This window comes from Danio rerio, chromosome 22, assembly GCF_052040795.2.
Source record: "Danio rerio strain M-AB ecotype USA chromosome 22, GRCz13ab, whole genome shotgun sequence".
In the NCBI taxonomy this organism is placed as follows: Eukaryota; Metazoa; Chordata; class Actinopteri; order Cypriniformes; family Danionidae; genus Danio; species Danio rerio.
The window spans coordinates 31,057,163-31,084,001 of record NC_141042.1 but is presented as its reverse complement, the minus strand read 5'-3'; the positions used below and the strand labels follow the sequence as shown (position 1 = coordinate 31,084,001).

Sequence of the window (26,839 nt, the reverse complement as noted above, 5' to 3'; positions counted from 1 at the left end):
ATTTATCACAATTAAACTACTAAACACAAACACTTAAACACACTCTCACATTCTAGTCCTTCACATTTAGAGGACTCATTCACTCAACATTTGTCCCTTTACATCTACATTCAGTCATTCATTCCTCTCAGTGTAACACAGAGAGCGTCCATCTCTGCCATGCTCTATTTAAGGGATGGTGCAGGAGAGCGGCTCTGCTTGTCCACTAATATGGAATTTTACACAACCATTCACACAAACACAGACACACACAATACTAAAGCAATAACCACACAAATTTCCTTGTGCACATCTCTATAATCCAATCTGCTTTTAATCTCTTAACTGTCACCACACATTCAGAATTCACTCTTGAAATCTAAATCTGTTCTATGTATGTCATCATTAAATAACTTCCCAAATCTGAGTAACAGTTACTAGTTAACGTCTGTCGCTATCAAGGCCTCTTAACAAACAGACACAGATCATTTGCATGCAAACTATTCTTTTTTAATCTGGAATCTAAGCCTTCCTTTATATTACTTTTATTTATTTTAATTTGGGGGAACGGTTGAAGTGTCTTTATCATCACAAGCAGGTCCTGGGAGACAAACCAAACTTTTTTTTACATGCAAAACTGCTTTTCTTAATTGTTGTGGCCACTTTGTTTGCTTTGTCCCTCCAGCACAGCATGTGCAATTTTTATTAATTCTCTAATCAATTCATATTTTTATCTATATATTTTATTCTCTTAATTATAATACTTACTTTTTTTCTCACACTACACCTCAGAAATTTCTCTCTAACACTCAACATCCTTAAGCACACACCCTACTCATGCTTTAAATTCAATTCTCTCATCACATGCATCCTCATTCACAGATTTCGCATTATATGCTTTCTTATTCAATCCTCTTTTCTAGGAATTGTAAGAAAAAATTTCCCCATTCACTTTGGTCCAGACCACCACATAAAAACACAACATATAGACTAACAAGACTTACACAGGCCAGTTCACTGAGATCCAGCCCTCCCTATAGGTGCTTTTGGAATCAGATTAAAGGCCTCCTCCCAATTTCCCTGCCCCTATCGGGAGAGTCTTACTCAATCCACAGGCGGGTACAGAGACGCGGAGCGCTCCTTTTCTCCGATTACATCTATAAAGAGCGAACTCTAGCGCTGCCTCCGCGCGTTCTGCTCACGCCTCTCGCGTAGCAATTCATGCATGTACCTCTCTTTCATACGCATATAATTTACAGCCCTTTGTTAGTATATAATACAAAGCCATTAGTAAGTGCATAATTTACAGCCATTTGTTAGTACAATCACATACCTTGACAACCTGGAAGACCTCTTTTTCTTATAAATAGTTCACTTCACTATACTTTTATTACTTTATCATTTACTTTATCATTCTTTTTAATAAATGTAGCCAATTCAAAGGTTCTTTTTAATGGTGAGGTATTTTTTTAAAGTCAAGTTCAGGCGTCTGGTCCACCTCACAGTACACTCATCAGAGAACCAAAATAAAGCAAAAATTTGCTCACCTTTTTTAATCTGCGCGCTTTTTGGTCTCTGCGTGAGTGTCTGCCAAGGATCGGCCCACTGACACCTTCTTTCGACCACCCTCAATCCAGCCCCACGTTGGGCGCCAAATTATGTTGTGGAAAGTTGCGCTGGATCTCGTCAAACATCTTCTAAGTTTCAAAAAAGAGGCTGAGGTCTTCGAAGTTGTCAAGTTGAAGCAGTTTATTGTTACAGCAGAGTTGGTCGATCGATCTCTCTCCTACCAATGTTCCAAAACCCACAGTTTATATACAGGTTTTTCCTATAGTCATCATGAAACAGTGGTGTAGCATGAGCATCACGTTATTTCCAGGCTCCAATAGGATTCTAGCCTTTATATTGATGGCTGTATGTTTTTCTGTTTTTGCACATCTTAAAGGTCATATTTCAACACTTTTTAAATGATTCTCCCTATGCATGCTTTTGCCATGCAGGTTGAGCAAAGTTGTTTTTAAGTTGTTTTTGTCATGGTCAATACATCAATACATGTTGCATATGCTGTCTGAATGGTCTTACTTCACAGCTGTTTACTTCTGTGTGTTTTGCTCTGCATCACTTGAATGTATTTCTATATGTTTTAACAGTGTATTTTAATAGTGGCAGATTATACAGTGATTATATAGTGATTACATAATAAAAGTTCCTCTATAATTCTCCTAAAACCTCATCAAACACCACCCCATAATACTATAAATTTACCAGCATGGACCTTAAATACGTTTTTTTTAGGGAGTAGGTGATTGGTTAGGCAGACAAAGTGAGATGTGGTACCACTGTCAAACCTTTGTTAACTAGTTAACTCCATATACATTTTCAGTGTTCCTCAAGCAGGGGAGTGGGCTGAATAAACCTCCTGTAGAAAACACACTCCTAAATCTCTTAACACAATAGCTAACACTAACAATGCATTTATAAAGTGTAATTCACACAGGTGAGTAGGCTTGACAAAACACCTGTAGAAACACTTTTCTTACTCACTTCATTTCTCCCTCTCTCTCTCTCTCAAAAAAAAAAAAAACTCTAGTACTCTTATTCTAGCGCTAAATATTCTGACCACAAACAAGTTACTTTGCTTAACTAGCACTTCTTGTATGTATTGCTTCTTTTTGTTGAATCACTGAATGCCTCCTCAATTGTGAGTCACTTTGGACAAAAGAATCTGGGAGACACAGAGGAAAGTCTATTTTAGCTATTTATACCATATTTCAAAGGAAGTATAAATAGAAAATAAACACATATGTTGGGCATGATCCTTATATAATGAAGAGGGCTGAGTTTTTTACTTTGTTTTTACATGTTTTTATCGATGTGGTAGATATGTTATTACGTTACATGAAAAAAATCCTATAGTAAACACTATAGTGTTTATTAGAATAGTTAATTACTTGAATTAAACTGTTGTGGTAATAAAATTGTTGCCGTGGTACGACAAACTGTAGTAATAAACAAATTATTCAATTGGCTTCACTTTTCTATGCTATAATTATACACCATCGCAACACCAGTTTCCTCTAGCGTTACAGTATTTAAAGTTTATCAGTTTGTTATGCTACAGTTTTCAGTTTCATTTATTAACAAATAGTTATAGACACTTTGTATGTTATTCAAAAATATGTTTATTATAAATTACTGTAGTTTTTTCCCCATGCAGATATCTTTTAGACATCACAAAATATAATCTTTTTAGTGCTGTCCAACGAATTATTGCGTTCCAAAAGGTTGTACACGGATGTATTGAATGAATGTTTATGCCGCCTTTTTTTCTCTTCATTTTTTGAAAGCATAAAAGCATACATAACGCATAATTACATTATTTATTTATTTTTTTTATTTTTTTATTTACTTTTGTAAGGGGGAAAAGTGCTCCACAATAATAACCATCTAATTTTGTCACAAAGGTTGCATTTCTTTTTTCTGTCGGTGAACTTACCATCAACAAACATTTACTGCTACTGCACATCTCAATGTTCATGTTACGGTTATTTATTCTGCCGAAACACAAGTAAAGACATAAATTATTGCAAAGCAAGACAGATATTTAATTGCAGTGATTACATGGCAGGGTACGTTATTTCTACTCTCCTGGATTTTGAATAGGTGTGGTGGTGTTTGAATATGATTTTTAGATAATACATTAGCATGTTTATACACATAGCTAGGGCTGTATGTAATCTTTTTAGTGCTGTCAAACGAATTACTGCGTTCCAAAAGGTTGTACACGGATGTATTGAATGAATGTTTATGCCGCCTTTTCTTTTTTTTTTCTCTTCATTTTTTTCAGCCAGTTACTTAAACTTTCTCCCCTTTATGAGCTAAAACTTTTTAAAGTCTATAAAAGCTATCCTGCATTTCTTATTTTGGTCGATTTAAACAATTATAGATCTATGTAAAAGAACCACTTCCTGCCCTCCATCTGAATTTCGCATGTCATCAATGATGTCATGAGAAAATAACCTACTAAATGTCTAAATACATTTTAGTACGATTTACTCTACTCTGTATGAGTATGATTTACTAGTACTCCATACTAGAGATGGGGTTTTGAGGCACAAAAATCATACATTTTCATTTGAATAAAATGTATGAATTTACATGAATTAGACACTTTTTTTGATAATATGTAAAATAGGTATGTTTCCTTGTGAGATCGGGCTGAAGGATTCTTTTGTTTTGATATAAAAAATCTGTAACACTGGATGACATTTTTTTTTGGGTGTCACCTAAAAATCATTGTGAAATTGTATGATTATGTTTTGCATTAGTCATCTTCCCATCTGTCTCAAATCTGTGTCAAAGCAATGTCACCATCACAATTACTGTAAATGTGTTGCGATTTCAAAAATTTAAAGCCACAGAATGAATCAGTTTCCCTTTGTCTCAGCGTTTCTCTTGTTTTTACCCTGTGTTGTTTTGGTCAATCCACTTACTTGCTTTCCCATCCCGTAATTTCCTCCTGCCCCCACTGATGGGAAACTCTAGCATTCACGTCTAATTGGTCTCAAACACATTCACCTGCTTTGGCAGAATGATCACCACATTCAGTCCAGGGGTGTGTGTGAACGGGTTTGTTTTCTCAAGCAAAGCTCTTATATACTTGCAAGCTGAGGGTTGCAATTGGAGCCGTTTGGCGGTGTCATTATGTGAGCGAGTTTGGCAGTTTAACACTTTGATTTCTGTCCCTCTGAGGCAGAAGCTTTATTGCAAAATATTTCTTGCAGTCAGAAAAGAGACCACGACAAATGAAATGAGATCAGTTTCAGCCATTTTAAAGTTGGACATCCTGGCATTTAGATTCTTCAAGCTTCCAGAAAGATATCTGGAGTAACAATTACTGGTAATGGAGTTTTACTAATAAATAAAAAAATACTCATTTGCAATTGTTTATGCTTGAAGTTTGAGGGTTTAAACAGGAGACCTTAAGAATCACAATTTAACTCGTAAGTCATCCCTCACGTGGTTACAGATGTGATTTATGCCAAGTTTTCTTTTTTTTTGAGTGAAGTGCTTTGAATTGTGCATTTTTTATTCATCCTTTCACATAATCATAACTTTAAAAGGAAGACAGGCCTGAATAGAGTAGCTCCTCCCCATTTTCCAAAAAGAGCCAATAGCGGTTTATTTATGTCACAACTCTGTCAGTCAGTGCATCAGACTCAAGACTGCAACAGTCTATAATAGAAATACTAGGTCTTACTCTGCCATATTTCCACTTTAAAAGACAGCTTTATGCGTAATTCAAATGAGTCCAGAATATTTTGTTGTCAATGCCTACTCATACATATGATGCACTCGACAAAGACCATTCCTGCATTTTCTCCTCTGGGTATTTCTAAATGGCTATAAGGAGTTCAGGGGCCGTATGTATAAAGTGGCTCAGTGTAGAATTTTACTCTTGTGTCTGTCAAATTTTTAAGAATGACTTCATTTTATTTTTTTTTTCTAGACTTAAAGTGTGATTTGGCATGTATCTTAACCTAGTTAGAAATACGAGACCACACATCTTTCAAGAACAAGAAAATGTGTTGCAATTATATGATGACAGTGAGTTGCTAAAACATTTGATCATGAAGGTATTCTTTTTGTAACTAATCTAGTCAGAAATCCAATAACTTCTCACACTCCACGAAACATGCAGAAATGAAGGTAATAATGACTCTGTGTTTTTTGGTGACTGGAAAGATGCAGCAGTGCACCAGCGATGACTTGGAGCGTATTCACACTATGTACAGTTGCCTTGAACCGAGCCGAAACATGCTTGTCCCCCCTTCCGTCTTCCCTGACAGCCCGTACTCACATTGCATTCATGCCTGAGCACACTTTAGTCATCGATGATGCACTGTTCAGTAAGAAGCGCTCTCGCTCAGCACATAGGAGATTTTTTTAGCTATATCATTTTAGTCATTTGACATGCAGTGATACACAGTCAAACATTTAGCCGAACAGATCAATCACTGATCTCAATCACAGACGCTGATAAATAATCATAAAGTCCTCATGCTGCAGGAATTAGGAGGTTTGGTGAAGGTGCAGCTGTCGTGCAGTGAGGGGTTTGGGTCTTTGATAATCTACGACAGTTTGCGTTCAATGAACAGTAAGAATAATTAATTAATCCATATGAAACAGTCCCTTTAAAGTCACGTCTCATTTTCAGTTTCGAGCTCTTCAGTCTTGGGCTGAGCCCAAGTAAACCACATTCTGGCACACCTCTTCCTACCGGGCCAGGGCCGGCCAACTGAACCGTGCCTGAGCCCGATTCAGAGCACTCGCACTTCTCAAACAATCCAGGAAACGGGCCACGACACGGTTCGGATAACATACTGTGGGTTTGCCCTTAGGACTATCACAATCCACATCAGCAAAGTCATAAACAGCATTATAGCAGCACTAACACCATCAAACATAATAAAGCAGTTCAATGACTACAAAAAGTGACCTCCAAACTGTACAGCAGAACCAAGAGACTTTTATAAGGATTGCGGGCTTCCCTGGAGTTGTTGGAGCCATTGATGGCACTTATGTTCGCATCATTGCTCCGACTGTAAATAAGGAGGTATATGTCAATAGAAAAGGAATTCACAGGATCAATGTTTAAGTTGTGTTTGATGCCAATTACAAGATCCTGGATCTTGTCGAATAATGGCCAGGCAATAAGCTCGTAACTGTACTGTGCATTTACAAAGTGGCCATATTCATCTATGTAAACACAAGTAAACAACTTTAACATTATAACAGACACCATAAAAAGCTCATTCCCAGACACTAGACTATGGGCTATATGCACACATTACTTCCGCGTTTTGTCTAAGGCCGTGGTCCAGCTTCCGGTCCGGGTGATTTTAAGCGAAGGTAAACAGTATTATGGCAGAGTCGTCAATATTAACTCGCTCTTTGCGAGTTAATTATGGTCAACGATGTGCAAATGATTGTCCGGATATGCACTACAACACCGCAGAGCAAACTTGAGAAAGGTTTCAAGTTTTATGCATCTTCCTACCTGTGCAATTATGAAGGTAAGTTCTGCTAGCCTGTAGGCTAACGTTAATACTATTCTTACGATCTGTCTATCTGCAACTTTACCAAGTTAGTAAAAATGATCATATGTGTACTTAATTCTGTCTCAAAGTGTCAGGTAAAAACAGGGCAGGAATAAGATCTCAGTGAGAGCTCATTACTACCGATCGATCTATGAAGAAATCAGAATCTCCTCACCAGCTGAGAGTAGGACAGCATACATGTGAAGTTCTGTCCCATTCATATTTTTACAGTTCTAAAGTGACCACCGATGTTCAGTTCGGATAATTACAGAAACACAGATGCTGTCTAAGCTTGTAAGCATGATAATTGAGCAAGATATATTAGGAATAAAATAATACAATGCTGTTCCATCCACAACAGACAAATAGCACTGTGTCATTGCTGAGATTTATTGCTGAAACAGTGATGACAGATGCAGTGTAACAGTGTAGATGACATGTTTTCTATTTAGTCTATAACATTGTAATTAAATGGGAGGGTGACCCAAAACAATAAGGTGTCATTAGTTAATTTCACATCAACAATTTGTCTATTGCAATATTTATTAGTTTTTTACATTAATGAACAAATGCTTATTCGTTGTGCTTGTTAACTCACAATGTAATAGCTAATGTTAAGAAGCATGACTTTGGATTTTTATTCATTAGTAAATTAGTTTAACAGTGGTAACTATTAAATATTAAATAGTTCTTTTAATAGTGAGCCAATACATTAACTAATGAAACCTTATTTTAAAGTGTGACTAAAGGGAGATACTTTTAAATGATTTAAAATAATGATTAACAGTGTAGTTTAATCTGATGATATTGCTGCAGATGCCTTTCAAAAGAAGATATTTTGAAGAAAGCTGAAAACCTGTAACCATTGACTTCCATAGTAGGAAAAAGAACTACTTTGAATATCAGTGGTAGCAAGTTTCTAGCTTTCTTCAAAGTATTTTTGTTTGTGTTAAACATCAGAAACAAACTCAAACAGGTTTGGAACAAGTAAAGGATGAGGAAATAGAATTTTCAGTTTTGAGTGAACTGCCTTTAATGACTCTCTTTAAAAACCTATTAATATTCTTGTTTCTGTTTTCTAGGTAACATTAGGAGATTCAGAGCTAGAAAATTTTGTGTGTTACTTCTCCATCCTGGAGCGGACATCTGTCAGAAAATCCATGCCATCGTCTGCTGGTTAATACTGTAGCTCCTGCTCTTGTGTGGCTGAGAGTGGGATATGCAAACATTTGGTTGCTTTGCTTTTCCAGACAGCCCATTACTCTGAAATGTGTAATGTGTGTTGTCACATGAACAATTGTTTGGAATGGACCAATTATGTGTTAAGTTCCATGAAACAGATGGGTGATTTATTTATTTATTTAATACGTATCAGCCCAAATACCTCTCTATGCACAAGTTACAGAAGAAGCACCTGATTCAAGAAAACAACTGATTCAATGTTATTGTTTCTGTTCATCTGAATAAAATATTTTTTCAAAACGTTACTTTTTTTGACAATTTTTATTTCAAATTATATACAGTGAATTATATTTTATATGTACAGTGAATAAAATAAAGGTCTTTATTCTGAATTTAAAAATTGCATTTAGAAAGTAGCTTAAGAAATGTTTATGTATATTAATGTTCAGTTTTTTTTACTTCAAAGTCAATGAAAACAAACTATTATTTGCCATAAAAGCTCCTTTCTTTAAATGTCTGCATCCGGTTGGCACTCGAGCCTCGATCAGTTTGCTAGACTGAAAATGTCAGCTACACTCTTATCTTTTTCTGTTTCTGTAAAATTCTCAAGTTTAATATCAACAACCCACCTCTTCTGCACAACTTTGTCGTTTGGAAACGTGTGGAAACTAAGGTAAGAGTTCAATTTCTGACGCTTTGCGTTGCTGAACACAGCAGTGGTAGCTATAAGTACTGTTCTCACGTCTTTGAAATGACACTTTTAATCGTTAAGATGTCATATTTATGTAGCTGACATAAACATATATAAGTGGGCTATAATGGCATAAAACATTAAGACAACTGTCCAAAACAATACTTGTTTTTATCAGTAGCACTCCTGTTGTAGCACTGTACTGTACAATTGGCGGAAGTTGGCTCGGGGTCTCAAATTTGACCGGAAATGCATCACGCGCCGCCGTGCATAGAGCCCATTGTCATCAAGTGTCAGACTGTTGTGGTACTGCTGTACAGGAATATTTTATTTTATTATTATTATTATATTTATTTATTTTTTGCTGTAAAACACGAACATGGTAATGAATGTATTAAAACATGTGCTTGTTTGTTGTAAAATAAAATCGTAATAATGACAAAAAATAAAATTATTCTGACTTATGTGTGCAGCCATGCTGCCGTTGTTGATGGTGTATTTTGGGAAATTTTCTTAACTCTTGATTTTGAGTGTGGGCCTGAAAAATCTCTGTTTCGAGGCCTTCCCCTTAGCCCTGTCCCTTCAAGCTAAAGAGAGTTGGGACACCCCTACCCCTTCACGTGAACAAGCAAGATAAGGGGAAGGGGCTAAGGGATAGAATTGGAATCGGGTCAATTTTAGTCCCAAAAATGGCACTGTCATGTTAATGAACAGGCAGAAAACATTTTTTAAAAGTTTCCCGTTTTGGCAAAAATTCCCAAATGCCAAATCTCAGTTTCACATACGTTCCTTGGAAGTAATGTAATGTTATGTGTATTTATCTAGCGCGTTTATCGTGTATGGTCATATACCCAAAGTACTTCACAATCATGGGGGGGGGGTCTCTCCACACCACCACCAGTGTGCAGCCAACAGCGCCAGTGCACTCACCACACACCAGCTATAGGGGAGTGGATAGGCAGTGATAGAGCCAATTTAGTTTATAGAGATGATTGGCAAGCCATGATAGATAATGGCCGATGAAGGACATTTGGCCAGGAAACCGGGTTACACCCCTACTCTTTATGAGGAGTGCCATGGAATTTTTAATGACCATAGAAAGTCAGGTCCTTAGTTTAATGTGTCATCCGAAAGACAGCGCTCACTGACAGTATAGTGTCCCCTAAACTATACTGGGGCATTAGGGCTCACAGATTTCAGGTTAAGCGTCCACTGCTGGCCTCACTAACACCACTTCCAACAGCAACCTGGTTTTCCCATCCAGGTACTTACCAGGCTCAAGCCCTGCTTAGCTTCAGTGAGTAACCGGTCTTGGGTTGCAGAGATATGGCTATGTAATACGGCTGATGTGGCTTTTCATTTTTCCAGCCACCAAGGGTCTCAACTAGGTACTAAAAAGTAGCCAGTTAGAGCATTCCACATTTAATAAAACAAGAACATTCATTTAGAAATGTAAAAATCACTCATCTTAAAAGAGCATTCAAGTCATTGCTAAGTCATTGCCCCACTGTACTTTATTTTAGGCTTTTTAACAGTTGCACATTTAGCAACCATGTGTACATCTGTCAGTGAGTTCCTTCTAAACTTAACACTAATCGTTCTGGCTATCTAATGAGTACCAGCATGGATAAAAGTGTTCCCGCTTGGCTCCCAGCCTCCACCGTTACCGCAGACTGATCGCTGGTGTGACTTTGTGCGATTTGTCCGTTAAAAAACTTCAAGGCCGCTCAGCCGATCTGCTCTAGCTTACTGTAGCTGCGCGCACATTATTTTCCCATTAGCTTGGGCTCTGCTGTATTTATATCAACATTCTACTGTGACTAAGCCTATTTTCCGACAATAAAAAAATGGGTAAATCTCTGTCACTTATCTTCATTCAACAACGTTACAATTATACAGTCATTTGACCCTGATGTGTTGTTTTTTAAAACTTCTCCGAGGAGGTTCTGCAGACCCTTCGGAAACAATCGACACTGACAGGAAACGTCCTGACGGGTCTTCAAAACATCCTTCTTTTTGAGCGATGCGTTCATACTCTTTTTCTCTGCTCAACCCCTGGTTGTGTATTGTGTGGCGGCAACACAAGAAAACCCAATGGGTGTTTTTCGGCTCAGCGATTGTGTAAGTTTTTCCTTGTTGACGAATGTATTCCATCATTTGCTTTCTACTTGGTAAATTGGTAGTGATGTGGTGTTGGTCAGAAGGAGACGGGAAAGATATTGGCATCAAAACAGCATCTTTCAGCAGGTTTGAGATGTTCTTTTATCAACACTTCATCAATCAAATCTCTCCACTGTTACTTGACAGATGAAGCGCAACATGTCAACAGCAGGTTCGCACGCTCACACAACAATCCCAACATATTCACATTGGCCGTGTCCACACATGTGCATATATTTGCATGAATGATGAAAACAGACACATTGTTGTTCAGTCACAGTCCAAATCAAAGACTTTTGTATCTCGCACACACAACACTTGAGCCAGTCCAAGGCTTTGAGGAGGGAAGTCTGTATATCATTTGCTTGCTGGATCCGTTCGGCCAATAATCTGGCTCATAGCATCAATTCTTCACGGGCACGTGAGAGGGGAAGGAGAGAAATAGTCCAGCCACGTGCTGCTGTCTGGCTCTGTGTCTCACTCTCTGCTTCGACACTGTAATTCTGCTTAATATCACACACCGAAAATACGTACATTCTTTCATGCGTTTCCGTCTTTTTCTTCCTTTTTTGGCTAGACATTTTTCTGGACTTCCCTGCATATGGTCATTCTTCCATCTGTCTGTTCTCCTGTCCAAACACCATATGGGTAGTGGATAAAAAGGCAATATACTTGTTTCATAAACTGCCATTTTTGAAGAAGTCTGATGTTGAAGGGGTCACTCATTTTAAAAATATTTTCATATACTTTTAAAAAATATATATTGAGCTGTACCTTAAATGTGTCGCATGGTGTGACATAAAAAAACAGCTTTTAATAGTATGCAAATATTGTGAGACTAATTTGTCTTCATTGTTGGACACTTACTGTATCTTTTTTAGGTATGTTTATTTTAAATGAAACTTTCAATGACTTGTCAGACAAAAAAAGTGGTTTCGAAAAAGTTAAATATGTGTAAAATTCTAAGACAAAAACTACAGTGAGCTTCACAGGGGGCTTCAGTCACATGGTGTTGAATAGGGTTGGTCAACTAATTAAAGTTTTCCATTGCATTGGCCAACCTAAATGAGCATATACACTAACCGGAAATTTATTAGGTACACCGGTTCAACTGCTAGTTAATGCAAAATTTTAATCAGTCAATCGCAGCAACTCGATGCATTTAGGCATGTAGACATGAGTCTCCATTTTAGCTGCGACTTTTGGATGGTAGGGTCAGAATTTGGCATCAACAACATGAAATAATGGATCCATCCTGCTTTATAGCAACGGTTCATGGTGTTGGTGTAATGGTCTGCGGGATAATTTCTTGGCACACTTTGGGCTCATTAGTACCAGTTGAGCAATATGTCAACAACACAGCCTACCAAAGTATTGTTGCTGACCAAGTCCATCCCTTTATTACCACAGTGTACCCATCTTGTATATCAAGCTCAACCTTGTTCCTAGAGATCTACCTTCCTGCAAAGCTCACCTGCAACCTTGTTCAAACACACCTAACTTTATTTAGCAAGTGCTCCTTCAGTTGGTTTAGTTACGTTTGATCAGGGTTGGAGCTAAACTCTACAGGAAGGTAGATCTCCAGGAACAGGGTTGAGCACGCCTGTTGGAAAGGCTACTTCCACCAGGATAACGCAACATGTCAAAAAGCGTGAATCATCTCAGACCGGCTTCTTGAACATGACATGAGTTCACTGTACTTGAATGACAGTCACCAGACCCCAATCTAGTAGAGCACCTTTGGGATGTGGTGGAATGGGAGATTCGCATCATGGAAGTGCAGCTGACAAATCTGCAGCAACTGTGTGATCCTATCATGTTGATATAGACCAAAATCTCTGAGAAATATTTCCAGTATTTTCTTAAATCTATGCCACGAAGAACTAGGACTGTTCTGAAGGCAATAGGTGGTCCAACTCGCTACTAGTAAGGTTTACCTAATAAAGTGGCCAGTGAGTGTAGCGTCATAATATGCAGTAGGATATGGTAAGCATTAAAGTTACATGGACGAAAGTTAATGTAAATCATGTTTAGTTTTTTGCACAGAATATTAACTTTTAAATCTATCTATATATCTGTCTATCTGTCTATCTGTCTATCTGTCCATCTATCTATCTATCTATCTATCTATCTATCTATCTATCTATCTATCTATCTATCTATCTATCTATCTATCTATCTATCTATCTATCTATCTACATCTCTGTTTCTTGCATGCCAAGTACTAGGCAACTGTGCTTGGAAGTAATTGCTTCCATACAATGAAAACACCTGGATGAAAGCATCTGCTTCCCAAAACAGTCTGAGTGGAGAAACTGCTCTTAAACACAGACAAACAAACAATCAAGCACCCAGCTATCATCTTATGGGCAAATGTTGACAGAGGTTTCAGTGGTTTGGTTCGCGTTTAAGTGTGCCGAGTGCCCAGCATGTGAAAATTGGTGCAACTGATTATTCTGTCTGGCTGTGAGAGCCTTAAATGTTACTCACAAGCTAAATGTGTAAATGCAGAGCCCCCAAGTGGCAGGAATGGTTTAATGCATATTGCAAATTATTCATTCATTCATTTTCTTTTCGGCTTAGTCCCTTTATTAGGGGTCACCACATCGGAATGAACAGCTAACTTATCCAGCACGTTTTACGCAGCGCATTTCCTTCCAGCTGCAACCCATCTCTGGGAAACATCCATACACACTCATACACTACCAACGATTTTAGCGTACCCAATTCCCCTGTACTGCATGACTTTGGGCTGTGGGGGAAACTGAGTACCCAAAGAAAACCCACATGAACATGGGGAGTATTGCAAATTAATCTAATGCAAATTCAGTTAAATTTTAGTTGATGAATTTAAAAATATACATCACATTCATAATTGGTGATAAGTTAACATCCTTTTGTTTTTGTTCATCCCTACTTCTATGTGGTTCCTGAGATGCAAATAAATGGCTATGAGCACTTTCAAGAGTCAAAAAAGCTAACAGGGAAAAAGAAAATAAAATGCTTGGCTTTTAATGATAAATTGAGGCCTTATGAAGCGTCTGCAAGAAACGGAGCATTATTTACAACATTATTACCTTACAGTATCTGGAAACAGTCCTGGCAACATTAGCTACGTTTCCATATAAAAGTGCTAATTAGATTTTAACATAAATCTGGAATACTGAAAAAAAAATCAATTTAAGAATAAATGACCATTTCAATTTAATGAGGCAAAGAGAACAAAATCTTTGCTTGAGAACAAAATGATCCCTTCCTGATAACCTGACGCCAAATATCAAAAAGAAAAATGGAGTTTTCTGCTGCAGAAGCCACTGTGGGCATTCTTTCTTATATGATAAATTACTTGCTTCGATGTTTCCAAATGTGCTTAACAATAGGTTAGTGGAAACAAACTGTATCTATAGCTCAAGCTCAAGCATCCTGTCAAATACACACATGCAACAGAACCAACTCTTATGAGCATGATATGTTGTTCTTCAAAGAGATACATTATTTTATCTGTAGATTCTAACTTTAAACTTTTGCATCAGTGTGCAACAGAATGCTTGTGCTTCAGACTGTTGTGAAAACGCTCAGTGCCATTTGGGAAAGTTGTGGGTTAAGTTTGTATTGAGCTGAGAAACAAAAAAAAAACTAAAACAGCAAACTTTGTTTTGGGTGAAATATACTTTGTATGCCCAGTGAGCACCTTGATGCGGTGGCCAAGAAAGCTTAATGGCTGCAATTTGAGAAAAAATATGCAATTACAAAAAACACGAACAAATTGAGAAAAGATCTTCATCCATCTGACAGCTTACAGGGTGCAAATCCTCACAACACAAACACATTTTTAAAAACGTACTGCATTTTCTCAAGGTGAAGTTTATTTATAAACTAATTTTGAGAGGATCACGTGCTTATTATTGCTTGTGGCTGGTCTCACATTATCCACTTTATGATTCACCAATCAGACGATTCCTAAACCACTAAAATACCCCAAGTTCCACCTAACAGTCATATATTCCATATAATATCTTAGATTTGAAGAATCCCCCCTTCCACCCCTCCTTTCCTAGATAGGTGGCACGGTGGCCTAGTGGTTAGCCATGTTGCCTTACATTAAGAACGTCACTGGTTCTAGTCCTTACGAAGCCAGTCGACATTTCTCTGTGGAGTTTACATGTTCTTACCGCACTCATGTGGGTTTACCCCAGGTTCCCAGGTTTCCTCCCACCGTCTAAAATCATGCAACGTAAGGTAATTGACTAATCCAAATCGCACCATAGACATGCTCCTAGTAAGTAGTTATCTCTTAAGGGCTATCGCTATCTGTTCATTAGCTACTACAGCAGGGGAGTTCTGGAGTTCTACCTGAGCTCAATTTCCCCTCTCACCCTGCAAATAGGAGGGAGCCCTGGCTCGAGGTTCTTATAAGTGTGAACTCTTGAAAAACAAACAAATTTAGAAAACGTTCTGCCATTTCTCACAATGCAACAGTTTACAAAAATGTGCTGCATTTTGTCACAACACTTTTAAATAGCATGGAACACATCAAAAATGTTTCAAATCACACTAAAACATGACAGTCCCAGCTATTTAAGTTATGGTTATTTAGGCAATTAAGTTGCAAAAACCAAGAGAATCAGCAAGTTAAAATAAACAAACAAAAAACCCACCTTTCAAATATCACCTACAACATTTCCGCTGTGTTCTGTTCATTATGCAAGTGTAGTGAGAAAATGCAGTGCATTTTTTCTGTAAGAAAATGCAGTGCGTTTTCATGAATTATTTGCGTTGTGAGAAAATGCAGTGCATTTTTATAAATTAGTGCTGTGAGAAAATGCAGAGCGTTTTCGGAAATTGTTTGTGCGGTGAAAAAATGCAGTGCATTTTCATAAATTGTTTGCACTGTAAGAAAATGCTGTGCATTTTTGTAAATTGTTTGCACTGTGAGAAAATGCTGTGCGTTTTCGTAAATTGTTTGTGCTGTGAGAAAATGCAGTGCGCTTTCGTAAATTGTTTGCGCTGTAAGAAAATGTAGTGCGTTTTCGTAAATTGTTAATTTGCTGGTGTTTTTTTGGAATTGCATGTGTTTTCTTAAATTTTAGCAAGGTAATCTCTCTCGGCCACCATACCTTGATGTAAAAATTACATAAAAAAACACAAATGTAAATTGATTTGATGCCAGTTGAAAAAAAAACACATAAAAATGTAGTGACTATAATCAATTTTTGATGTCAATCTTAGATGTCAAGTCAATGTCATTTTGACGTAAATTATATTGACGTCATTTACTTTACGTGCATTGTAGGGATATAAATTCTAGTGTAAATTTGTCAGTTGTAATTGAAGCTTTAAGATAAATTAACTTTTTTTAGAATTTATTTTGCATTGTTATTTTGGTGGTCAAAAGGCCATCAATTTGTGCACATCAAATAGACATCAAGTTGATTTGCATTTTTGCCTTTTTTTTAACATCATACTTGATGTCAATTTGATTCCATTTGACATCAAGATGCCCGCTGGGTGTGCCAGCGATATGAAACACTTTTTCCAATCACAATTTCAGTAAAAACATCTTTGCACAAATCCACCTTCAAAACATTGCTCCAAAAAATCTCTCCGCCCCATATGAATTGCAATGATGGCTTAAACAGCTTAACAGATGGGTTGTAGTCTCACCAGTGCATGGGAGCAGAGGAAAGCAGAATGGAGAAGATGCTAGAAAGATACATCATTCACCTGTACATTAAAAATCATCTTTCACTGCTTTATGCTGTCACCAATCCGAGCAGGGTTTCCCGAATTTTCCAGAGACTCCCACCAAGCTTCATCCATCACACATCCATCTCCACATGCATGAGGAATGCTAAAGCACGTCTGTCGGGGCTAATCAACGCACAGGATGCGCACTGCAAACACATCTGTCCACACATGTGCAAAGTGACTACGGATCAATCACAAATGCAGCCAGGTTTTGATTGCTGGCCCCAAAAAGCAACTCTTGCCTCAAGGATTTCTTTGTATCCTCAGCTGTGCAAACTCAGCATTCCCAACCTTAACTTCTGCGAGATTCAGACATGTGCACAATGCACATCAATCTGCAAACGAGAAGCCAAAACATCTCCAATTTTACAAATAAACAGCTGAGGGAATGTGGTCGCTAATCCTAGCTCTAAAAGTGTGATGAGTCAGCTTCGCCTTACACCTCATGACATTTACACGCTACAAAAATGACTGATTCACCCATCCAGTCGGTGCAGTGAACATCCCTCTTTCTCACACACCGACTTGATGTCACTATCCACTTTTAGAGGTGCATTGCTTGAAACGCCGCCACTTCTCAGCCACTCCCGGCTTGTGTTGTGTATGCGTTTCCATGGCTCTGCTGTAATGGTTCACAGGGGGAGTCGGTTCTTGGATGGGGGCTGACTGTAAACGTGTTGTGGTTTTGGAGGTCCAGGCAACATTTTTTACATTTCATTCGCTGGAGGCAACTGTCGACTGAGTGAGGGCTCAGATTAGCGACATGAGGCCTGCCATTTTTCCAGAATCACGCAACAGCTGAGTTACTTAAGGTTTTCATGACGGATGAGGGAAGAGAGTTGGCTCAATAGATATCCCAAGGAAGCTGCCTCACCATTTCCACATCACAGTGGCTCTCCTCTCAAGAAGTGGGAGATTCCCTCTTTCTCTTTGTCTGTTGGAATTGAGCATCACAGGCATTATGAATCCAAAGGTTAAGTCACTTGTTCCATGGCAGAGTTACCTTACACACCCTGGACTGGTACAAGAAGCTTTGTTGATGCTACTTGCCGAGTGTCTTCTGGACCAAAGTCAGCAAAAAGAGGGAAGAAGAAAAGGTTAGACACCATAAGAAAACAGAAAATCAAGAAGAGATCAAGAGATGCCTGGGGAAATCTTGCCCACTCTTTGACCTTGACTTTCCAGTCCATCTTAGGATCAGGAACAGTAATAATGGGAGTTTCCAAGGGAAATTCAGAAATCACTTTACTTTTTCCACAGTCACTGTCAAACCAGAATTGCATAACCTTGGCTTGGAGAGACGGCACTCCAAACCAGGTTGTCTTTAGCATGCATCATCATTTCAGGCAAGATACTATTTGTTTTTGCACGATACAACTACAACATCTATACTTTCTGGAGGAAACTGAGGAAACTTGATGTACTATACTTTTCCCTCTCCTCTGTACCCTTTAACAAGGACCTACTGTATGTTTCTCAAGCTCCTGCAATGAATGCAGTCCAGTGGTTTCCAATCCAATTAACGCTTCAAATTACATAATAAATACATTAGAGAACCTCAGGTTTGACACCTCTGCTCAAGACAAAAGCTAAGTAGACTATTTACTTTTTACAGTATCACTCTGCAGGAGGGTTAATAAACTACACAATGTACCCAAGTAAAGAACCAAAATGTCTGGTCTACTTAGCAAATTATGACCAAAAGCTGCACGTCGATTTTTCTTGCTACTAAGGGCCTCAAACAAACAAACAAACAAACAAACTAATTCATACACTGTAAGTTTATGGTTTATTTCCAGCAGCTTGGGTGCCGGAAAAAAAAAGTGTAAAATAACAGTCATTAAATAACAGAAATTTACTGTAAAATAAAGAACAATAACTTACAGAAATGTCCTTAAATTTAAATTTCTGGTAAATTTCTGTAATTCAACCTCTGTTATTTTACAGTAAATTTCTGTAATTTAGTGGTCATTATTTTAGGGGTTTATAAATGAACCATAAAATTACGGATTTATTTTACAGTATAGTATGTATTTATTTAAGCAACATGAAAATTGTCTAACAGGAAAAAAAAAAGAAAGAGTACACAGACCTAGAGACTTTCTAGAGAATTTCAGCCATTGAGTCACACCCGTTGGTGACCGTCTTAGGCAAGGCAAGGCAAGGCAAGTTTATTTATATAGCACATTTCATACACAGTGGCAATTCAAAGTGCTTTACATAAACAGGAATAAAAAAGACAAGTTTAGGAAAATAAAATGCAGACAATAAAAATTATTAAAAACAGATAAAAACAAATTAAAATGAGATAAAATAGGTTATAAAAGAATGAAAAAGAAAACGAAAAACATAACACCTGCAATTAATTAGTCTTACACCTGCAATTTCTCCGCGATGGACGTCCAGTGTTCTCCAGCCTCCTGTGCCTAGACTGCAGCTCTGCAGAGGATGTTTGACCAGTGGAGAAATGGTCATTCCCAACTGAGCCTAGTTTCTCTCAAGTATTTTTTAAAATTATTATTATTTTTTTTATCTATGGTGTGTAGGCTATATTTTAAATTCTGTTGATTGCTAATTATAAATAAAAAGCCTTTTTTAAAAATGTATGTGTTGTTTGTATGTTATTGTTTACATTTTACAAGTGTTATTTTTACCCCTATGAAGATTACAAATACCAACAATCCTGTTATAAGAGAATATATTATTTGTGCTCATATTAGTTTAACTCAGTCTAGAGTGTATAAAAGATTGTTTATTTCTGCAGTCCAACATGTGCTTTTATTAAAGTGTAACAGCTTACATCACACCGTTTTTAAACCATATATTATTGTGTGTTTTTAAATGTTAGTGCTTATATTTAGATCAGCGAGCCGCTGTTATAGTGCAGATACCGGCGGTCAAGTAAGAAGTTCGGGGGGCGTGGTTGATTTTACATCAAGCGTTTGGTTGGAAGCTCGATTCCGCGGCTCCTCCTCTGGTTCCATCAGAAAGTCCTTCTGCGCATGCCCAGGCTCCAATTTCAGCTGTCTTTTGCGACAGTTTGTGCGTGTCAAGCAGGCGTTTTACCCTCAAGGCACTCAATGGGAAAGGGGCTGTCGCGTCATCTATGTTTTTTACAGTCATTGGACAGACTCAAACAAAATGGAGATGTGGGAGATGTGAAAAAGGGAGATGTGGCTATGTATAATCTCTCTCTGATTGGTTTTCTAGACTACTACATGTCATTTCCTGATTCAGCCCCTTTTATATTACACACTCAATTGGTAGACTGTTAATACATATGCTGGAAAAATATGCACATGACTATTGAGCATGAATGGTCTCGCGTCATGAATTTTAGGCTATGTAATGGCTCATTTCCACTGAGTGGTACGGTACGGTTCGGTTTGGTACACTTTTATGGCCGTTTCCACTGTCAAAAGGTTCCTAAGAGCATGCCTAAAGGGTGCCATAAGGCAGAGATGGGCACCTGAACACTAATGGTTTACAGTGCAGTGAAATGTCACTCGTAGAAGCAGGAGAATAAAAAAAAAAACAACCGTCATGTTTTAAATACACAGCAGAGACATTACATCGTAATACTATATGCATATAATAACGAGCCATGGATGACCCGAGCTCAAACAAACCTTGTTGTTGTCTTGATGTACAGCCACAAAGCCAAGAAGAGCAAAATCTGCTGCATCCTGTTTTTGTTTTACAAGGCTTTCTAAAAGCGCAAGCAGTTTTGTTATCTCCAGGGAGCTCGCGATCGTGTCTATATATGAAATGAGGAACATTTTCAGCTGATGATAATAACGTGCGTGTGATTAATAAAGTGCTTCTGGCATCCAAGCCTATCTAAAAAGAAAAGGACAAACGCGAAAGTGAAGCGCGGAAAAACAAAGGTGAAGTTTAACAAAACACAGGAGCAAATTGTTTCAGCAACCTGAATTATGAACAAACTGCCATGTTTATCACCACCTTTTGAACTATTATGAACTCAGAATGACATAATTACACTCTTACAGAGGTTGCATGTGCTGGTGAAGATTACACATGTGAGAGGTTTGCACTGACTGTGGGCCGAATTCTGTGTTGTTTTTGAAGCCAAATAAGGACTATATGTATGTTGTGTGTAGTTTTTATGTAACATATCAGAGACTGTAAGGGGCTGTATGTGCTCATATATGTTGCATTTATTTATTTATTTAATATAATTGCAGTCGTTACAGTACGCTATTTTGCATCATTGATCTGCAGTTATAATCAAATCATGTTCATAGAAAGGTTAGTAATGAACATTTATACACAAGTATTTATATGTGAAAAGCATTTGTTTTGTGTGAAGTGTTTCTCGTATGACATGTGAACGACCTGTACAGTTTTACTTTGAAATTTCCTCAAGACAGAATGACTTCAACTAAAACTTTGTCATACACAGTGCCCACCAAAAGGGTACCCTTTGTACCTTTTAGGCAGTGTAAACGCAAGCCTTATAAAGATGTCCCGTACTGACCCGTAACGTACCGTACTGTACCAGTCAGTGGAAACGGGCCATAATGTGCATGTGGTTCGTTTGTCTGAAATATCTGCATGAGGAGCATTTTTATACTAAAACGCCAATATAAAACAAAAACACTAATGTAAACAGCACCTTAGTCCTCAGTAAATAGATTATGATCAGTTTGCAGACAAAAGATTTTTGAGTTGGCTAATATTATTAACCAGTCTGTGTTTATTCCGCCCACGGTAAAGACTGCTTCACAAGAGGATTTGGAAGTTATCGCACTGGATAAAAGCATCAGTTAAATAACTTTGGTAAATAGCCACACTATTCAGTGCAAGCCAGTGTATATAAGGCAACTTGTCATTGAGTAAGCCTTTGGCAGACACCTAGCAGCAGTTAAGCGTCTGGCCAGAGACGCAAATATCATCTTAAGTACCTGAACATAGTGCAGGGGTTAATCAGACAGAAAATCTAAATAGGCTTTTCAAAGAAAATGAAAAGAAGCGTTTAAACAAACTGCTTAATGAAAGCTCATTAAACCCTAGAATCTTCACTGCTAACGACGAGTTCTAATCCATGTATTCTGTACACAGTTGCACCTTAATTGCACAAAAGTTACTCATTTACAACAAAAAAAAAGCTTTAAAGGCAGAAAACTGTGGACTATTCTTTATTCGAAAAATAGAAGTGCTGTGACCACCATTGTGGAAAGTAATAATATTAAAAATATACAGAAATCTGTCGTGATAATGGATGCTCACATTTAGTTTAAACACATTTAATACACTTGTGTGTGTGGCAAGTGTTTTACAAAAGTAGAAAAAATTAACTACTGAAGAGTCACTAAACACAAAACACAGTCCTAAAAGAAACATTGAAAATCAATTTAGCATCTTTAGTCAAAAAAGCACAAAAATAGAACAAAATAAACGCACAATTTCCAGATGCAAACATAATTATGTAACTACTCTTCTTTGTGTTCATTAAAATACTAGAGCTATTGCGAAATGTTCTCTCTTCAGTCAGTCCGTGTTTCGGGACACAATAAAATATGTCCCACATTGCAAATAAAATTGAAGAGTAACACTTAAAGTGAAGGCACTGACAAATGAAAAACCACAAGAAAGAAATACAGGCTTTCCATTAAAAAAAGAGAGAGGAACCAACATGATGCCCAGACATATGCTTGTGTGATCTGCTGTGGTCAGATGATATGAATGTGTGTCACTAACATATGTTTATGAATATGGCCTTGACAACGCAGTAGTAAAACATCACATTGGTAAAAACAGTAAACAAAATTACAGATACATTGTTTTTCTAAATTAGATCAAAGTCTGACGATCCATCATTGTGATGGTTGTGTACATATTCATAAGTGAAAAGATTCTTAGTTCCTTTTCATTGCTCAAAAACTATACTCTGCAAAGTCCAACATGGCAGAAGATCGCTTCTTTCATTTAAGAAAAAAAGGCAAGTGTCTGCGGGGAGAGAAAAAAATAAAATTACTGGCGCAATGAATATTATTATAATGTCAAAGTTGCAAAATAGAACAATTTCAAATACCTTGGGTTTGCAACCTTGTTTAATTGGAAGAGCTCTCTCGTCTAGCGTCAAGCGCCCTAAAAACGAACACAAAGTAATAAAATGTATTTGTTACACAGAAAGTTTTTCTAGCTTGAGGTAAAAGAGTTTGTTTAATGTGACACTGAATCAATCAGGACGTCAAATATTATTGTCTTGAATGATGACTTCAAGCTCCAAACTGCAGATTTTCTGCCAAGTTTGCATCTAAGAACCAAAGAATTTTCTTGGTTTGTTTTTAGACGTGTATTATATGATCTGTTTTACATGTATATACGTACACTTGCATTTCATCTCGATTATCGAGCTCTATTCCAAACTAAAGTCTTGCTGTCTAATGCCTAAATGGGCATCATACCTACATGAAAAAGTAAGTAAATGCTATAGTGTTTTTGAACCATACTATAGAAAAGTATGAGGTAATTCTATAGTTGCTGTGGTAATACTACAAGTATAATAATATAAACAAGTTACACAATACTGTACTAAATTCTTTACAATTACATATAAACTATATTACAATACACTACAGTTTACTTAAGTAAAAATCAAAGCATACTTCAGTATTTTTCATAGTATATTGGTTCACTACAGGTATTGTTGTAAGAGTTGCAAATACTGTAATATATTCTGTATACACTTTGCTGTAGTATGGATCTAAAACACTACAGTATATACTATAAATTACTATAGTATTTTTTTATGTGAGTATTAAGTAAATGAATTAAATTTTCAGACAAATTCAATAGAAATTTTGATGGAGACATTAATAACATGTTCCTAAGCTAACAGCCTGTAACTAACTAATGAAGTATGTATATATGTATGTATGTATATACCCAGCAGGCACACAACGTCATAAGACATTAATATTAGGTTAGATTTAGATCGTGACGTCAAGTGACCAAAATTAAATGTCTAGCCAGCTTCTAAGGATGTTATATTAATGTCCATTAACGACGTGAAATGACATTGATATTTGGTTGATTTTAGGTTGTTTTGGAAAGTGACCAAATCCAACGTTAAGCTAACATCTTAAACCAACATTACAAACCAACATTAAATTCAATTACTGACATTTATTCGTGAGGTAAGGCAACCAAAATCCAACATCTGATAAACGTCATAGTGTTAACATCCACACAAAGTCAAGCTGTAACATCATTAGATGTTGATATTTGGTTGATTTTAGGTTGTGTAGGAAAATAACCAAAATCCAACGTTGAACCAATATCTTAAACCAACGGCATATTGATATCAAATACTGACATTTATTCGTCAGATATGGCAACCAAAATCCAACATCTTATAAACGTCATAGTGGTAATGTCTAGATAGATAGATAGATAGATAGATAGATAGATAGATAGATAGATAGATAGATAGATAGATAGATAGATAGATAGATAGATAGATAGATAGATAGATAGATAGATAGATAGATAGATAGATAGATAGATAGATAGATAGATAGATAGATAGATAGATAGATATTTTGAAAAAGGTTAGTACAATACATGCTAATAGGGTATGTTGCTAAGCAAAGAACATGCCAACATAACAACATGTGTGAAACAGCACTGTTTATGTAATTTAACCACTTTCAATGTTTTTTGGACACTACAGTAAATAAAGTTTATTGCTTGAATTGGGCCTCGCATTGGGAGGTTTTCCATAATGCCTCCTATATCGTCTACTCACTAGATTTTGGCCTGAGTGTGTGTGTGTGGCCTTTCTCCAAACTACAGTGAGCGATCTGCCCTGTGCCTGCAGCTGGTATGACAGTTAACCAGCGTTAATTTTTCAGTCTGGTACTCTCCACCTGTCTGGAACTCTATACGGCACCTGGCACAGGTAGAACACCCACGAGCCGGCCTGCTGTCTGGATTTGTCTTGCCATGGCATTGTAGCTCAGAACATTGAGCCCTTTTAAAGATGTATTAACTAACATTGCACAGAGTTCAATTCATGTCCAGAAATGGACTGTCTCGAAAAGACATATTTCAAATGCAAAAGAAATAATTCTCTGCTATTTACATTTACATTCTTCAAAGGCTTTTTTCAATTTGGTGTAAAATGATGTCTTTGGATGAGAGCATTTGCACTAGTTTGAGTCCTTAAACTGCCTTCATAAATTTTGACATATTTGAATATTTTAAAATATAACTTTTGTCATTTTTTTCTGTGATGTGACACAAATGAGTATTAAAAAGCAAAATGGAATACGGTGAGTGTTGGCAATCTTTTAGACATAAATATAGGACAAACAAGACACCAAAATACATGCTTACAATTGAAAAAAAATCTTAATCTGCTGTTTCAGGTGTTTTTGTAGGAGGTGGAACACAGATAAATGAATATTTTCTATTACTTTAAATACACAGAAAGATATAACGATTGGTAGATGAATAGACAGACAAACACTGGAAAGATAGATAGATAGATAGATAGATAGATAGATAGATAGATAGATAGATAGATAGATAGATAGATAGATAGATAGATAGATAGATAGATAGATAGATAGATAGATAGATAGATAGATAGATAAAACAAAGAAAACTATTCTATTATCAAGTCGCATGAAGAAAGAGAGAGCAGCAGTCCTTCATTCCATCACACTTGTGTTTGGCTTCACATCAAGCTCTTAATGAATAAAGCAGGCTGAACTAGTACTGCAGGAGCTTGTTTGGCATCTAGAAGCGAATTACCCATTTCTAAAATAAACAACTAAATAAAATAAGTGCACATAACATGAATCTCTCTTGTTGTTTTTGCTTGCGTGCCAATGGTTACCCCTCCAGCACTGGCACGTGTGTGTAAGGTTGGCGACCCCCGTTCTATAGATTTTATTGATTTACTTTTATGTGCTGCTGAGGTCATGCTTTACTGACGGACAAGGGAAGTTCGCTTTCCAGTAAGTGATGCATTTGGTGGTTTTGCAGTCTGTTATTTGGCTCGGGCCTCTTACTGGCTGCCACAGCGCATGTTAAAGAAATATTCGAGGTTCAAAATGAGTTAAGCTCTGTCCGCAGCATCTGTGATATGCAGTCGTTTTTTGAAGTAAAACAAACAGAATGGTGTTTACAGTAATGACTTACAATGGCAGTCTATAAAGAAAGACATTCTGAAAGAATTTTTGTCTGTTATTCAAAGTGTAAATTGTTTATCCTCGCATGAATGTATTTCACTATAGAATTCACAGAGAGCTATGAAAGCATGTTTTGATTATTTTTACAGACTGAAGAACAAGTCAAAATAGTTTTCTGTGAGACAATCAGAAGTATGTCAACAAATACTGTCCAAATTATTTATGTGGGAAGTTATATGGAAACCAGAACATTCTAATGTTGTGCGTTGGGTCTGTTATCATGCATTTACATAGATAGGCAGACGGACGGACAGACAGACAGACAGGCAGGCAGGCAGGCAGGCAGGCAGGCAGGCAGGCAGGCAGGCAGGCAGGCAGACAGACAGACAGACAGACAGACAGACAGACAGACAGACAGACAGACAGACAGACAGACAGACAGACAGACAGACAGACAGACAGATAGATAGATAGATAGATAGATAGATAGATAGATAGATAGATAGATAGATAGATAGATAGATAGATAGATAGGATGGATAAATTAATGAATGGATGGATGGATGGAAGAAAGGATGGATGGATAGATGGATAAATGGACGGAAAGTCAGACATATAGATAGATAGATTTGTTTTTTGGTGGTTTAAACACTTACACTTGGTGCTGTCGGACAAAATCTGCAAACTGGCGGTCCTTGGCGTAAAGCTCTATAATACGAATACGGTCCTGGATTTCCTGTTGTGAAAGCAGGAAGGTGAAAGGGAAGGAGAGGAAGAAGATAGACAGTTACATAACAAAGAGCCAACCTCTTCAC

At 37.2% G+C, this 26,839-nt stretch overlaps 1 protein-coding gene across 4 annotated transcripts in view; it reads right to left on the bottom strand.

The window, feature by feature from the left end:
- Positions 1–22,003: 22,003 nt before the first annotated feature.
- The window catches only part of impg2b (interphotoreceptor matrix proteoglycan 2b), a 38,604-nt gene continuing 33,768 nt past the window's right edge, over positions 22,004–26,839 (bottom strand). For all 4 annotated transcript variants that reach the window (XR_015522219.1, XR_015522220.1, XM_087304500.1 and 1 more), the window contains 3 exons: positions 26,681–26,760; positions 22,916–22,971; positions 22,004–22,830 (listed from right to left, as the gene is read on the bottom strand). Coding sequence is in view for 2 of the 4 variants with exons in the window: in XM_087304500.1 (XP_087160626.1) it covers positions 22,935–22,971; positions 26,681–26,760 (117 nt within the window). In the remaining 2 variants the exon portion in view is untranslated. The remainder of the gene's footprint in view (positions 22,831–22,915; positions 22,972–26,680; positions 26,761–26,839) is intronic.